General features: G+C 47.8%; 1 protein-coding gene across 1 annotated transcript in view; it reads left to right on the top strand.

Annotated features, from left to right (window-relative positions):
- Positions 1-16790, top strand: part of LOC119432915 (glutamate receptor ionotropic, NMDA 2C-like) — an 83026-nt gene that overhangs the window by 53021 nt on the left and 13215 nt on the right. The window contains exons 5-9 of the mRNA XM_049658307.1: positions 1814-2066; positions 7565-7874; positions 8879-9116; positions 13303-13493; positions 14363-14656. Coding sequence (XP_049514264.1) covers positions 1814-2066; positions 7565-7874; positions 8879-9116; positions 13303-13493; positions 14363-14656 — 1286 coding nt within the window. The remainder of the gene's footprint in view (positions 1-1813; positions 2067-7564; positions 7875-8878; positions 9117-13302; positions 13494-14362; positions 14657-16790) is intronic.

Raw genomic sequence — 16790 nt, forward strand, 5'->3', positions numbered from 1 at the left:
TGCACCACTGAGCTACGTAAGCTTAGAGGCGCGAAGCCTGCAAAGCCACTAGGTGGCGCTCGTCACGCCAACGTTGGTGGCACAACCCACCACCCCGTTTCAAAGGGGACGTTCATAGCATCCATCCATCCATACATACATCCATTGTGAGGCGCCTGGTTGCCACCAGGGCGCTGTTCACTTCTGTCCAGCAGAAGTTTCCGTGCGCGCTGTGTGGCACCAGTACCACTAGGCAAATCACCTCGTGCTGGACATAGGAACCACGCCCTGGCAGCCAACAGGCATCTCTCACTTTCCGAGGAGCGCAACCGCCGCACTAAATATTGCCATAGGGGTCAGTGCTGTGCCCTTCGGTCAAAACTGCCAGTGTTTTTGCTACTTTTCCCCTTTTCCTTGCTGGGGAAGGTCAGCAAAGCAACGTGGCGTTTCGCGAACCTCCCACCTTCTATATTCTGAGTCGGCCGGAAAGCCTCAACACGACAGTAAAAAAAAAAATTATGCATATCTAGCGCGCGTGTTGGAATCTATGTGAAATGAAGGCTTCGCCTGAAGCCAGTTAATGAAACGCTATCAACTTACTCATTTCATTCCTGCGTCTTCGGCGTAATGAAAACTGGCGAGCACGTGGGCTGTCGCGCACCCATGCCACGCAATGTGAGAAATCTTCTATTTTGTCTGCATTAGTTCTTGAATGTATCCAACCTCGTGAACGTTTCCGACCACCTATCTTACGAGTAATTTATATTGCGATCGTAAAACATTTCTCAAAGAGAGAGAGAGAGAGCAAGGAGAGGAAAGGCAGGGAGGTCATCCAGACGAGCGTCTGGTTTGCTACGCTACACTACGGGTAAGGAAAAAGGGAAAAAGAAAGAGAAAAATACGGAGAGAATGATCACTGAGTACACGTGGGACGATGCACAGGGACACTATAACCGGTCTCTTAAATAGGTGCACTTCAAGTAGTGTATTGAGCAACAAAAAGCTGTATGGTGAGTTGCTCGACAATTTTTTCATTGACATTTTTCATGTAATTATACTAATTGAGAGGCTGATTAAATAATCGGGTCTAATCAACTAATTAGGCGGAATTCAAAAAACAAGCTGAGTATCTCCAAGCGACGGCAAACAAGATTACCTTGGTTCTGTCCAGCTACGTAACGTTTGCATATTTTTAAAGTTGGCCCCAAGTCAAGTGAGACACCCTGTATAAGGCTGTCACAGTACGTTGTGACACATTCTACTGTGGATTTGTCACGTGTAAAGTCGAAAGTCCGTCCAAAGCCGTCTAGTACAGCTTTCTCGTGTGGCTTGTCCACTTTCGATACCCATGTACAATACATATATTAAGCTTTTAAAGTAAATAAGTTGATAGTATTTGTTTACCCACAACAGCTAAAAGAAGATAGGGAATCCTCACGTACTATTTTTTAAGCTCATGCATGCCAGCCTAATGCCTCGTATTAAACATAGCCTTATCTCAATAATTTAGAAGTGTTTGACTTACACTGAGCCAAGATATAAAATTTTGCGAGGCCGTAACTATTCCGGTTGAAACGTATTCATGTTGCGTTGCAAAAAAAAGAAAAGCAGTGTTAGTGCTTTACCAGTATTTTGTCATCATTGTATTTCTCGCCCTGTACCCTTTATCATAAGTTATGCTGACTTTGTTACCGTCTAAGTGTTTTAATTAAGAAATTTCTGTACACCACATTTTGTATTGATTCAATTTTTAAATTGAATTTGGCCTTCGCAGTAAACTGCACAAACGCAGTGGTAAGAGCGCTCGCATTTCTTCCGGTCTGGTCGCACGCAGGCGAAGACAGCGAGGGCCCCGTGGACGTTCCTGAGCGGTGTCCCCTGGGAGCGCTGAGCCTGCGCCTTCGCCGGGGCCCCGTGGAGCGTACCGAGGCCCCCCGCTGGCTGGTGGGGCTCCTCAGGGACGCCCTGGCGCGGTGGGGGCCCGTCGAGTGGCCGCTGGCATTGCGCAACGTCTCCTCTGCACCGGCGCCCAGCTGCTGGGAGGAGGCGGGAGCTCGTCGACACGCCTTCTCCACCCGACTGCACGGGTACGCGCTTGTGCGAAACAGTTATTGCAATAGCAATTATATGGGCACTCCAGGACATCACTGTAATGTTACTTGTTAAGTACAAGTGCGATAGAATGAGCGGCCCGCGCGCCGTGTGCTACGGGCCGAAGGAAAGCGTGTGAGGGGAGCAGAGTAGGCTGGCGGCTTGATGCGCGCCGTCTTCCCGCGGACTTAATGTTGGAAACCGCGTAATCAAGTGCGCGCTGGGCTAGGTGAGCGCGCGTCTCCTCCTCTAGCCCGGTCGAGGCTGCGCATACGCGGACTGCGCGCCTATCTTGTGGGGAACCTGCGATGGGTACAACGGTGAGGGCGAGCCGAGATGACTGGTGACATCACGCGCGCTGCTTCCCGCGCGCCTAGTGTTGGAGGTCGCGTAATATAAGTTGTGGAGACGCTTTGAAGCATAAGGCAGTACGAAACGTTCGCTCCCCCACTTTCTATAACGCCAGCGTTGTGACAGCGAGCGCTCGCGGTCATCTAGTGAGATCTGTTCATGATTCTTTGTGCACATGTAACACCCTGCTTGTTAATTTAATTAGCAAGCGAATCTTTACTGCAATTCATACGGCCGAAAAAAAATCAGAAACTTACTTCCCACAGTTTTTTATTATTTTGCTCTTGCCATCAATGCTTCGCCTTCTGGGAGAAACTGCGGCATTGTTTTGCCAACACAGCGGACATTTGAGACAACACTAAAGAAGAATATCTAGTTATGCTGCATCATACTCACCGATAATCTTCAGTGGCAATGAAATAAAAGCTACAGGGATTGAAATTTCGCACATGTGTCATTGCACTATGTATTCTGGTTGATTTTTACAGCGATTTCTGTTTCAGTTTCTCGGAGGAGTTACTGAAACATCGTCGCGTGCCACTTGCGACGTTTTCGCATTTGCCAAAACATGGAAGGGGAACACTGAGTGTTGGCTTTTATGTCTTAATATAAATGTTATAGTATGTTTATGTTCTGTTTGCCAGCTTCAATAAACGCGAATGAGAGTTTGGAACTAGCTTCAGAATTCCTGTCACGCATGTCTTTCGCCTCCGTAGCTTTCTCTTTATTGCTACTAAAGACTGTCCGCGAGTGTATCAGGTTGCTGTCTTAGCAAAATAAATAATAAGTTTATTAAAGATATGTCTCTTTTGCAATGAACGGAGGCTTGGTAAGCAAGAAAAAAAAATTATGCGAACAAGGAATACGGTTGGCGACGCTACCTTGAAATCTCTTGCACCAGCATTCCATGGCGTCATGGAAATTGGCCCCGTCGGTATGGGTCTGCTTAACTATTTACCCGTAAAGTAGCATTACGCTGCTTTCTAAATGAACAAGAGATTTAACCTAAGAACCTTTTCAGAGCATTCCGTGCTCTGCAATCGCCTAAGAGCGAGAAACATTTTCAGCGATCAGTCACGTCACACAGACGTATGAGCGCTCCGGTTTCGGCGCGCAGTTTAAAGATGGGTGACCTGGGCTTATTTCCCGTGCTAGTATGACAAACCCTGTTTTTTGCCCCTTGTTAACGGAAGTGCAGTTTTCGATCTATAATTTTCCAGTCCAAATTGATTTCTTACGTTGTGATACTTAACATGAGGTCGCGGGTTCGAATCAGCATAAAGCTCAGCTTGAGGTTGCGGGTTAGGCTGCAATTACGCAGTGGCTATGGATTCCAGGCCGCGATGGCCGCATTTTGATGGGGTACGATGTGGTACAAAAACAGGCGAAGCATCAAATGCGATAGAAACTTAGTAGAGAGCTATACGAAGTAAGGATAGTAGTTTTATCAGGTGTATAACCTTGGACATGCAGCAGCACAAGCAACGCGCAGAACTGTTGTCGACGCCGTCGGCGTTTTGCCCGCGTTCGCAGCGAACGCGCGCGGCGTTGGAGACTGTTGCCGGTGCCTCTGGGAGCAAGGTTTTCGGCGAGATCAGAACAGGAAACTCGTCCAGCAGCGTCGGAAGTCTTTACCACCTTCTCGTCTCGCAACGTTTTTTTTTATGTAATTGCGCATTTGGTGCCACAGCTAAACGTACCCTCCGCTCCCTCCCTCCCCTGCCCCCACGGCCTTTCGCGCGACAGAAGAAGTCGTGTTTGCTCTCTATATATATGGTGATTGTAAAGGAGGAAAGAGACGCTTAATTCTGCAGCCCTTCAGGGAGCACGGCGCAGAACACGCGTTTGTTCTCCGCCGTGCATTCTCTCCCCGTGAAAGTGTGCGTCCCTCGCGCGCTTTCACTCGCACATGCCGCATACGGCGCGCGGTGACGATTGAATCGCCGTTGACGTCATACGGAGCCTCACGGCGACGGCGACAGCGACGGCGACGCCGACGGTAGAAATCCTCTTTGAGTGTACATATAATTGCTATCGCAATAAAAACTATTGTGTACAGTTCATTGGGTGCACGTTAAAGAACCACCCGGGTGGTGAAAACTAATTCGGAGTCCCTCGCTATGGCGGGCCTCATGGCCCCAGGGTTGCTTGGAGACATTAAACCACGTGAAATAATCCTATGTGAGGAGACGTACAAAAACAGTTGAACATCATTCTTTGGGTGCACGTTACGGTATCCCCTGTGGCCGGAATTTATCAAAAGCACTCCACTATACGTGACTAAAAACTTTAAGCGCACAACCAGACGAGGATGGTGAAAGAAGACGGGAGGCACCATCCTCGTCTAGTTGTGCGCTTAAAGTTTCTAGTCAGGTCTTACCAGCACGCCCAAACAGCCACATCAGTCCACTAGACGACGTCTGTCTCTGGTCTTGGGCTGCTCTATGACGTTGTACCTCACTAACCAGTCAACAAACGGCCCTCGATTCCAAACTCTTTCTTGATTTTTTTTTGTTTATTCGGTAGAGTGGAATGCTCCGCTGCTCGGCGGCTAATCGATAAGGATGCTTCGCAATTCGTTCTAAGAGAAGCTGCTTGGGAGACACCCCGCCATTTCAGTACATTCGTGCCTCCAATTCCAGCGACTACGCGAGCCAATTGTGTCGACTTACTCGGACTCGCTCGGACCCGAACTGACCCATGAGCCTTAGTCAGAGTGAGCCCGGCTGAGTAAAATTTTGCTGAATTGGAGTAAGAGTGAGCCCGGCTAAGTAGAATTCTGGTGAGTCTGAGTTTCTGTAGTGAGCCCTAAGCAATGAACACATTTTGCGACCGAGTCTAAGTGAGGCCCACTTATTTTGGTGATCTATGCGAGGTGAGCGCACGGTTATGCAGTATACGTAGCTCAGAATTGGCTGGTGAGGAATACTTATGACTGAACATGAGAGAAGTACACAAGAAGATCGAGACTTGAAGTTATGGGTCTGGTCAAACAAGAAATGTCATTCTGGAGCCATCGTTTCGACACGAGGGCTTGCCTTCGTACCATGCGATGACAAGGCCCTTGTCGAAAGGTTGGCTGCAGGTACATCCCTTGTTCCACCACTGTTGATGATCTGATGCTGACTGGTTTCATTTGGTTTAGGTAGCATTGCTTTCATTTTTGTTGGAAGACAAGTAAGTAATGCTCTCGGCTTTTGCGTTCCGGTGCTGAGCTCGAGGTCGCGGGTTCGATGTCGGCGTCAGTGGCCTCATTTCGTGCACTTTAAATGCACTTTAAGTGTACTTTAAGTGTACTTTAAGTGCACGAGTGAATTTAGGTGCACGTTAAACAACACAAGGTGGTCAAAATTTAGCCAGAGTCCCCCCACAACGCCGTGGGTCATTATCATATGCTGGTTCTGGTCACCTAAAGGCCAACAATTTAATAGTGAAACTACTTGGGCGGTATTCTGTAAGAGTTGACCTAGCGGGCTGTCCATTTCGGCCATCGCTGATTGGCTGCTGCTTGACGTGCAGGAAGGTGCCAGCCAGTCTCCTTCCTGCACGTCAAGCAGCAGCCACTCAGCGATAGCCGAAATGGACCGTCCACTAGGTAGACTCCTACAGAATACCGCCCCTGCTCTCGAGAAATGGCACTGACTCTTGGCTCAACAGAGGCTATTGTTCTTTAATGCGCGGGTAAAGGCTGTTACATTTATATACCTTTCGGAGAACTGTTCAGTGAACCGTGTTAAATACTCCGAGCGCTTGTTAAAGGGAGCTTCAATTGATGCTGGTTTTAATATTCGCTTACGCCTCCCGTCGTCCGAATGAGTGTGGCTCGCCCTAAATGCTCTTGCATATTTGCAAACATTTTCAAGGACATTTTCAAACATCGAACGCAGAACTAACACAATCGGGTGATTGTCAGCGTCGATGACGCGGTCAGATTAGGAAACAACATGACCAAATTCCTCACAAGTACCATGCTCTCGGTAGCTTTGTTATAGAGAAACGAAGTAGCTGTTTAGACACTTGTTACTGTCTTTCATCTATGCGATCGCTTCTAGCTTCGTTGTCAAAAAACCGCCAAGAACACGTTGTTCACTGATAATTTTGGCAACTGCCCTTTAGGTGTTATAGCGCCATTGAAGCGCTAGTGCAGCCAGTTAATAAGCAGTAAAATCATCCTCGGCTGAACTGTAGCAGAGCTTATTCCGTGCATTTTCTAACTGTGCAAGTAACCACTTGACGCACGCACAGGAAACACATACAGCAGGCGTGCAATGCTTGCAAACAATACTTTCACGTGGAATTAACGAAACGTATATGGAAAGGAATTTCAGGACGATATCTACGTTCTTTCTCTCCTTTCGTTCCATTGGCTGAAATTGTGTGCTACAGGGCAACAACTTTTTTGCGAAGGGAAATCAGCTTAACGTACACAAAATTTAATTTAATTTCGAATTTTCTGCTTTTACATCCCTAAAGCAACACCGCGGCTGTGAAAGACGTCACAACGCAAGGCTTCCTATAAGTTTTGACCAATAGTAGTTCTTTAACGCGCGCCCAAGTTTAATTGTATACGAGCGTTATCGTATCGCGCCTCGATCCAAATGCAGGCGCAGCCGGTGGGTAACCGAAAGCGCAACCTCGTGTTCAGCACTAGGACGCCATAGACACCGGGCCATCATGGCTGTTAGTGGAGAATTGTGGCGTGAATTACACGAACATCTCCTTCAAGTTCCTCTCGTGTTGTCACTGTGGCTCGAACGCTTGTTGAGTGTTCACTTGTTTTTATTTTTTTTATAACGCGTCGTCGTAGCAGAGGAGTATCTGGCGCCTAGAGTCGCCAACTTCTCCTCACAGCACACAATGAACAAATTCTTACATGATTTACGAATTTCAAACATGAAATCATTCATTCATTGATTCATTCATTCGTTCGTTCGTTCGTTTTCTTGTGCATCCGTTTTTTTTTTGTGTGTGTGTTTTTTTGCAAGCATTCTGCAGCCGTATGAAGGGCCCTTGCAGGAGGGACATTGTTCCTTCGTTTTCATGTGCCAGTAGGACGGCGTTCGTTTGCGGGGTTCTTTTATTTTACGTGAAGGAACATCCCTCGCACGTTCCCTCACGTGTTCTCCGCTCGACCGTCTCGCAGCTACCTCCGCGCGGCCGCGGCGGAGGCGGTGCAGAGTCAGCGCTTCCCGCCGCCTGTGTTCGACGTGCTCAACCTGGTGCCGGCGGGCAGCGTGGCGCGCTGGCGCGCCGTGGGCAACGTGACGCGCGGCTCGGCGCAGCTCGACTCGATCCTCTGGCCCTCGGGTGCCGGCCAGCAGCCAACGCTGACGGGGCCCCGCACCTGGGGCCGCCAGCGGTTCCGCGTGGTCACCGCGTACGCGGCGCCTTTCGTCATGGCCGCCACGCGCATCGGGAACGGCAGCTGCCTCAGTGGCGTCCCCTGTCTGCAGGTAGGCAACTGACTGAACGATCACCACCGTCGGGGTCAACGTTTCTAGGCTGCTATGAGTTGCAAGACTCTTCTTTTTGGTGGTCGAAGGTTTGACCGCTCGGTCCCTATGATTCGGTGTTGCATTTGTCAACTGCTATGCCTTTCTAGCGAGAAAGACCGACAGCCCCACGCGTCGCGTCACAACTCCTGCAACTGTGACGCAACATTCATACGCCTTCCGCGTGGCTGGCCTCGCTTAACACTGAGAGGCAAGTCATGCGACTAAACAATCATGGAGAACACAGTCTTAGGCCCATTTCTCCCAAAGTAACTCCCCGTAGACGGATATGTCCCGGTGCTTCCAGAGTTGGCGATGTCTACGGGCCTACATAATACATAGAGTTCAAGAGCGCTACCTGCTACCGCTGTGCTGTCCACGCGGTTTACTTCTTTTGTGCATTTCACGCTGTCTATGTCCTTCCCCAGCGCAGTGTCGCCCAGTCAGAATTGCCTTTGCCTTTCTACGCCTTTCCGCACATGGCATTCGGCAGCGGGTATAGTTGTGCTGTTTATACATCTACCAAGGAATGAACCGAAGTCACCAAACAGGCATTTTAATGTTTCCGTACTTGAACAGCTTTAACCTCACTTTGTCGAAGGCGTCCTCGTCAGCCTTGTCGCGTGACGTGACATCGCTCCATTGACCACAAAAACCAACACGCCAAGATGACAAGGCCACGTCTAACCAAGGTAGAGTCACGTGCCCATATCGAGACGCCTTTCACCCAGCATAAGGTGTTTGCCAATACTTCATCGCTACAGATAGGTTTACCATTAAAGCTACATCATTGCTGAAGATGCGCCAGCCTATCGAAGCATCCGCCAGTCGGTGTGAGACCCTTCACCGCATCTACTGAAAAAGTGTGTCGCGCGACGTGGTTCGCGAAGTGCTAGGCTGCATAAAATAGACTTATCGCACTCGGCACCGGGTTCCTCCCTGACATGCTATACCCGCTGACGCAGGTGTCCACTGCCGACCCGGAAAAGCTGGCGGCGCTGTTCGCGCACTACCACCTGACTCGCGGCGCGACCAGGCACCCGCTCTACAACGTGACCTGCTGCGCCGGCATCGCCATGGACCTGCTCACCTCCCTCGCCCGGGACCTGGCCTTCGACTTCGACCTGTACCTGGTCGCCGACGGCAGCTTCGGCACCGACCGCGGCGGCAAGTGGGGAGGCATCACCGCCGACCTCATCTCCGGTAACACCCAACGCCATTAGCCAGAGCGACATGCCTGACGGGTGCTGGTGTGCAGATACCATTAATTTGGCCCTACAGACGGGGAGGGGGTGAAGTAGGCAGTGAAGTAGTTATTTCATCTTTTTTTCTCAAGTCACGCATTCAGGAAGCGTTTGTTGGAAAATCGCTCCTTCATTTCTTTTTTCTTTAATTACATTTTTAGGCCTGTCACGCGCTGACAGAAGCCAGCGTCTTACTCGTGGGAGTTGCCACATATTTTATACGCGTGAGCATTTCTATGCCTGCCCAACGATGAAGAACATCCGTCCGTCTGTCCGAGCGTCCGTAACGTCAGACGATCGCTTTCAAGATAAGGCCCGCAGCAACGAGCGAATTGACCTTCGTACTGCATCCCGCTTCAACGCGAACTAAGCGGCGTTAACACAGCGCGCACGAAGCTATCATCACTCGCCGAACTGTGTCCCCATCGTAGATCGCTTTCAAGATAGGGACCTGCGCATTCCGCAGCCGCCGCCGGAGTATGGTTGCTCACGGTTGATAATCCTTCGACGCGGATGGATAAGGCGCTAAAGAGCGATAGCGACTTATAATGATCGTAGCATCATCAGCGCACCCGGCGCCGCCACCTGCAGTATAGTTTGCTTGCCTTATTAATCCAACTTGCGCCGCCGTCCTCAGCTGTTCGTGTCGCCGCAGCGGTGTCCTTCATACTGATTGGATCAAGTTTCATAACACTGATAATGACACCGGGATGCGTGGAGGTATCAAGTGGCACAATGCTCAAGCATACTTAGACAACTCTCAGAGGAGTTTCTGCGGGATTTTTTTTTTACTGTAAATATAGTATTGTCAGCGCCGATATATTGTGCTACTATAACCGCCTGTTCTGCAAGGATAATAAAATGAAAACAAAACAATGAATGTATTTCAGTGAGCAAAAGTATATGGCATTTTCGAACCAATATTGCGCCTCACGGTGAGCGGATGTTAGCCATTTGATGCGAAATCTTGTAATTGTCGTCACAAAATAACCGGTCTGCCTTGACTGGATGGCGCTGCGAGCTAGTAAATTAGGATATACAATGATCGTCCAGCCCAAAATTATTGACGGACATGCGCAAAAAAAAACAGGAAGAAACGTCTTTCTCAATCACCACTTTAAAGTCTACCTCAAATATTTTTTATTTGCTTTTATTTATTCTTTTGTAGTCCTATTAGAGGCACTTCATTAAATGCAGGTTCTGCAGGTTTCTGTGTGCACGGGCGATCCCCTCGGCAGCACGTCAAAAATTTATAGTGCGAAATTCTTTTTCCGCGTGTAGTCACACGTGTCAAGGGTAATATTTTTCAAAGTCCTACAGTGCTTAAAAAAACTTGTCGTTGCTTAAAACGCTCAACTTTGGGATTTAGTTTAATAAAATAATTTATACAAGAGTGTGACATGTTATTCCACTGATTACACGGATGGTGTCAGAATCTATGTATTTAGGTAGCGTTACCTATAGCTTACTGAAATTCAGCAACTGTCCAACTCGACAATTGGTGTTGAGGTAAACTGAAAAGCATGACTTCTAGTTTCACGCACCGTGGGACACGGTGTACGAGAAGCTTTCAGGAAACATCATGGCAAAATGGTAATATAACAGCAAGACAATGGCTGCAGATTTCATTAACAAACGGCATCCCCCCTCCCCCCCCCCCAAAAAAAAGGCCTTCACTTTAAAATGCGGTGGCGCTGCTTTCACATTCTGTTTGAGCTGACAAATATATCCCTTGAATCACGAGTTATGATGGACTGTCAATAACTGTGTGAAAGTTACACAGCTTTCTTGCAAGTCACTGCAGGTTAAATTGAAAGAAACTATGTAGGTGGGATGACAATTAGTGCGTTTTTCTGATGATTTCTCATGATTAACAAGTAATTAAACATCGATTTATTCTACAGTCAGTCCATGAACTATGTAGGTGGGATGACAATTAGTGCGTTTTTCTGATGATTTCTCATGATTAACAAGTAATTAAACATCGATTTATTCTACAGTCAGTCATGCTGCGTATTTCGCAAAAATAAATTGATCACCAACCTAAAGAACTGTGCGCAGGTTATTTATTCGCTGCAAGAATTACGCGAATAGAAATACCATTCTCACGCAGCTGCTGGCCTAACGCGGAGCTCCGTCAAACAACCCGTGAAACATATCACCAACTCTTAAAAGGAACAGGACACATAATAGCCAAAACCACAATAAAAAGGAAACACCACAACTAAAAATGCGTACTTATAAGTTTTTACAATAACATAACAAAATCTGATATTCTGACAACCTGCTAATGAAGCACCTGAGCGTAATACTCAAGGACTACAACCTTGTATAATAAATTTAGCTATATTGCAAATTATTTTAAATTATTAGAGATATGACCACTCTTTTAGGTAGTTTTTGTTCAAATAGGCGCACGTGTTAGATTTGTTTAAAATAGAAGGATCCCGGCATTCTGCATGCTGTCTGCCGCAGTGCGTTTAAATCTATGCTTGCGAAAAGATATGGGCTGCCTTTGTTGGAGTTGGGTAGAATATACAAATTACTATTTGCATGTAATCTGCCAACTTAAAATAACACATTCTTTCCCCGCCGTTGTGATATGCCTGTTTGTTTAGAAGCAAGCTGCTTGACCAAGTGGTCAGTCCCGAGGTACTGAGCGTTTCACGGCCTGTTTTCCATTCGCGACTGCAAAACGTGCCAGCTGGTGGTGAGCAAAATTTATGCCTTCGATATAAAAACGGTACCATTGTTAATATTCATTTGTTCTATGCATTTATTTAAAATACCCTGAATGCCATCGCGGCGTTACAGAGAGAAGCAGTAAAACTATGGTGCATGGGTGTAGATGTAAGTTATGAAGCAGGTGGATCCGGCTTGCTGGTAACAGAGGCTGGGAGTGGATTCCACTTCTGTGGTGCGAACTAATAAAAGAACAAGTTGGTGCGGAAGCTTGCCACTTCAAATTTAAGACGATGATCTACGGGTGATGAGACGTCGCATGGCGCTGTAGAAAGGGCAAGCTTGAGATCATGACTGGCGAAAAAAACTCGAGAATATTATCAGAATGATTACAAAATGATTACAAATTACAAATACAAAGGCCAGAATAAAGGCCTAATGGCTGTTCCTGAAGTTTTCCAATAAATATTGATTGTTTGGTCGGTTACTGTTCCCACACTCACGCGGCGTGTCCTTCATTTCGCTTTTAAAGTTGTCTGGTGTTCACTGAGTGACAGCTGTACTGCAAAATTGATGCGTTTTCTCGGCTTTTTCAATCGACGAACAAATAGCGAAACTTCGATGACGTTCAAGAAAAGCGTGTGCTCGAAAAGAAGCAAGGAGCTGCGGGTGTTATGCTCTGGCTCTCGTGAAAGGTTTTCAAACACACGTCTGTAGACGTAATAAGTACCGTCTATACAAACTAATTCATTGCACCTTAGTGTCGTGCACCAGGCGTAATGGAAGACATACACAGCGAAGGAGCGACTCGTACAAGACGCGCGAGCGAATCATGCAAATTGAGACTGAGATTGTTAATTGTCTGAGCGTTATTTACGGACAGAGGAATTGCAGATGAAAGCTGTCTCACAGAAGATTAAACGGACCCAAAGAATACCCCCCCCCCTACCCTCTCCTTTTTTATTTTTTTTATTTTGCTTTAGTGCAATCATCTGCGAATGCGATGGTTGCAGGATATTTCAAACATAAAAGAACAAATGAAAGACGAAGGGAAGAGAGAGAGAGAACAAGGAGAGGAAAGGCAGGGACGTCAACCAGACGAGCGTACGGTTTGCTACCCTACACGAGGGCAAAGGGAAAGGGGGAATAGAAAGAGGGAAAGAGGGAGAGAGTGAGTACTCAGTACACGTGGGACGATGTACAGGGACACTATAGGTGGTCTCTTAAACCGGTGCACTTCAAGTACTGTACTAGTGCCCGAATCGCTTTTTGTGCCAGTGATGGGTGTAGCCAGGGTCCGAGCATCTTTGACTCAGAGAACGGTCTCGGAGTCCAGTCGGTTTAAAGTTGTCCCGAGAACGAAGGGAAAGGGTACAGTGGAAAGTACACCAGTGTAGAGACGCACGAAGGAGACAGGATTCGCATGCAGGAATAATGGCGCTCAGACTCTGCTTTGTCCGCAGGGGCTGCCCACCTGGCGGCGACCGCGTACTCTGTGACGTCATCGCGGTCTCGCTGGGTGGACTTCTCGGTGCCCTACTTCCACTCGGGCGTCTCGTGCCTCGCCTACGCCGTCAAGCGCGACGTACCCCTCTCGGCCTTCCTCATTCCCTTCAGCGTGCCCCTCTGGCTCGCCATCTTCCTCAGCCTCAAGGTGAGTCGCAGCTTCAGTGTCCTCGCACTCATACTCGGTGTCCTTTTGGCAGCATTATCATCTTATTCAAACGAGCGCTAAATATTTAATAAACATTCGCAGTATCGGGTACACTGCAGCCAGCGACAAGTAAAGCATATTTATAACTTCGCAGGTGACCTGCGCAGTTTCATACTTGTGTCCGCTACAGTAATTTATCTAGATAAGATAGGTTCGTGGAGATGTCCCAACTTTCGGGTATGTAAGATTCCAGATGTAATCTTGCACATCCTGAGTAACTGGCCAAATTATGGCACAGCGTTCCAGACAATTAAGGCTACGTCGTCTTGCTTAGACGACAGATCTCTTTCGAAGCAGGAGACTCTGGGGGCGTGGAACGACAATCAAAGCGCAATGTGGTCAACCATTCCGGTTTTAACATATTTTCACAGAGAGCGGCCTCACATCGAGGTTCTACGTCGGACAGACGCCTGTGTTTTTGGGACGTACCGTGCGCAGTACAGCCAGCCAAATTTGTAGCTTGCTCGCGCGAGCACTGACTTTCTCTATGCCAGCTACTAAGCACAGGAAAAGCCTAACAGATGACTATCCTATCTATACGAGCTTTGTGAGCATCAACTTTGTTCATTTCGCAGGCTCGCTCCATCGCAGCGCGCTAAAAAGCCGGAAAGGCGGCGCTTGCGTGAGCTAGCTTAAGATCTGGCTGGCTGTACGTGAATGCACATCGCACTCGCACATAGTTATTTGTACTCTGTTAAGTTACGTGCATACCGACCCTTTATCTGTTTTAACTACAGAGAGCGGCCGGCCAGAGACAACGACCCTCCGGCTGACCTCTCTCCTTTTTGCTCTCGCCGAAATTTTCCCAGGTGACAGCGCTAGCTGCCGCGCTGTACGAATGGTTCTCGCCGTTCGGCCTGAATCCGTGGGGCCGCCAGCGGACCAAGAACTTCAGCCTGGCGTCGGCGCTGTGGGTGATGTGGTCCCTCCTCTTTTCGCACCTCGTCGCCTTCAAGGCGCCCAAGTCGTGGCCCAACAAGGTGCTCATCAACCTCTGGGGCTGCTTCTCCGTCATATTCCTCGCCTCATACACGGCCAACATCGCGGCCCACTTCGCTGGCCTCTTCTTCCAGATGCAAGTGCACGACTTCCACGACACCAGCGTGAGTGTTGCCCGGTTGGGTGCTTGACCCGTCTCCCGTATTCGGGCTTCGCTCGTACGGTCACACTTGGCAACCGTGCGTTTTTCTCCTAAAAATAATGGTGTTTTTCTTCATCCTTTTGATCGAGGGCGAGGCTAAGATTAAACGGGCTAAGCCTGACAGAGATCATAGCCACGACCACGAGTAAACAGTAGTTGGACAGTGTTCGCAAAAGTACTCGTACAAACATGTGTGTACAAACGATGTATACGCGTAAGTTATAAAGTACAGCTCCTGGCTAACAATACAAAGAATTTTTTATACAAGACACTTGGCAGCATGGCATGTGAGCGCAAGCATTATTTCTCAGCTACTTGTACTCAGGTACAAGTATTTTATCAAAAAGGCATCAAGGAATACCTCGAAGACCAAGTAAGATAAGCAGGCGAATAATTGCGAGGTATATATAGCACTAGTCATGCTTGTTGTCTAAATATTGTCTGTTCTTGCCGGACCGATAATCTTTAGCAAGAATGTCACTCTTATATCCTGTGCGAACGGCCCATAGAGTGGTGCAGTAGAACGGACGCCGTCGTTACACCTACGTGTCGTTGCTTTAGTTTTTTTTTCTGATGTTCATTGACGCTTTATTATCGCGGTCAAAAAGTCGCTCGGCACAAGATGCGCGTACAGCATCTAAAATTTCTTGGACGTCGCCTCAAGTTCTATACATAAGGCGGCGTGTCTCATTTCGCCCCCCATCTCACTTCACCCCCATCGCATTTCGATGGGGGTGAAATGCACGGACGCCCATGTACCGTGCATTGGTTGCACGCTTAAAAGGAACCCAGGTGGTCAAAATTATTCAGGAGTCCCCCACTACGCTGTGCCTCGTAATCATGTCATGGTTTTAGCCCGTAAAACCCCAGAATTTATTTATTCATTAACAGCTGACCACATTGCCGAAGCCATGTTTCGCGGAGCGTCCAGCGTCCCGTGTTTCTACAGCAGTTGCGAAAGAATAGTAATTCCTTCCTCGTAATGCTTTCAGCGAATAGTTAACTTCTACGCGTGCTTTGAGCCTGCGATTGAAATATTTAATGAAAACATGCATGGTGTAGTTAGTGTTGAATAAATTATATAATTACTCTTTAAATACGATGTCTTAAAAGAACATGCGCAAAGCTTCATCCTACCATGTTGGAGTGTGCAGTGTTTTCGGGAAAAAAATGACGTACTTTCACCATGGTTCTCGAACGTCCATCAAAATTCCTGACCAAAGGGGATAAAGTGCGGATACACCTGTCCCATCAGGTTAGTTTCGAGACCGACGACTGCGCTCACCACTCTTGAGATTTGAGAGTTGCTTGCCTCGCTGCGCACAGGTACGCCCAACAAAGAACTTAAATTCCGAACTCACAATTTTGGCACTGTTTCTGGTTGTTCACATTCACTACGACGTGAGTACTTAGCCCTTTGACCTAGATGTACGCGCTGAGCAACACTTCATGGGCTGACTAGGGGTGTCCAAATCCAGGCCCAAGCGACAGCCTCATCGTAGTTACAGAAACTGATTCCGAAGGCTACGCTTTTCCTGACGGCATGCACCGAAAACGATAGCAGGAGCCGGAAACATCTCATGACAGTCGTGATTTGGACACCACGTATTCACAAAGCTTTTGTTCGTAAGTGCTGTCTTGCCATGGGCCGACATAGTCCAACGTCACAGCTGGCTTAGCATCTGCTCTAACGAACAATTTTAGCCCATCTGTGTTTGCAGAAGCAATGAATAATAATCGCCTGCTGTAAATAGGCGTGGCTACGCGTGTATTTAAGACCGGGTGTTCTATTTCAATGTATGTTCTTGTATATTAATTTTCATTTAGCAGAATGATAAATTAGTCTTGTTGGTATTGCTTCATAATTATCAACCGTATAACAAACCAGGGTCGGAGAAAGATGCGACAACAGGAAGACAACGCTGTCTTCGTCCCTGTGCCTGCATTCAGGAAAAAAGTATCTTGGCTAGGATTGTTAGTAACAGCAAATTCCAACTAATCCTCATGCTGGACATAATATTATCGAAGGCAGCCGGTCATTGGGGTGTGTGTTATCACACATGTACATCTGCAAATCCCTCCCCTTATGTAACACC

Source organism: Dermacentor silvarum, chromosome 11, assembly GCF_013339745.2.
Source record: "Dermacentor silvarum isolate Dsil-2018 chromosome 11, BIME_Dsil_1.4, whole genome shotgun sequence".
Classification (NCBI taxonomy): domain Eukaryota; kingdom Metazoa; phylum Arthropoda; class Arachnida; order Ixodida; family Ixodidae; genus Dermacentor; species Dermacentor silvarum.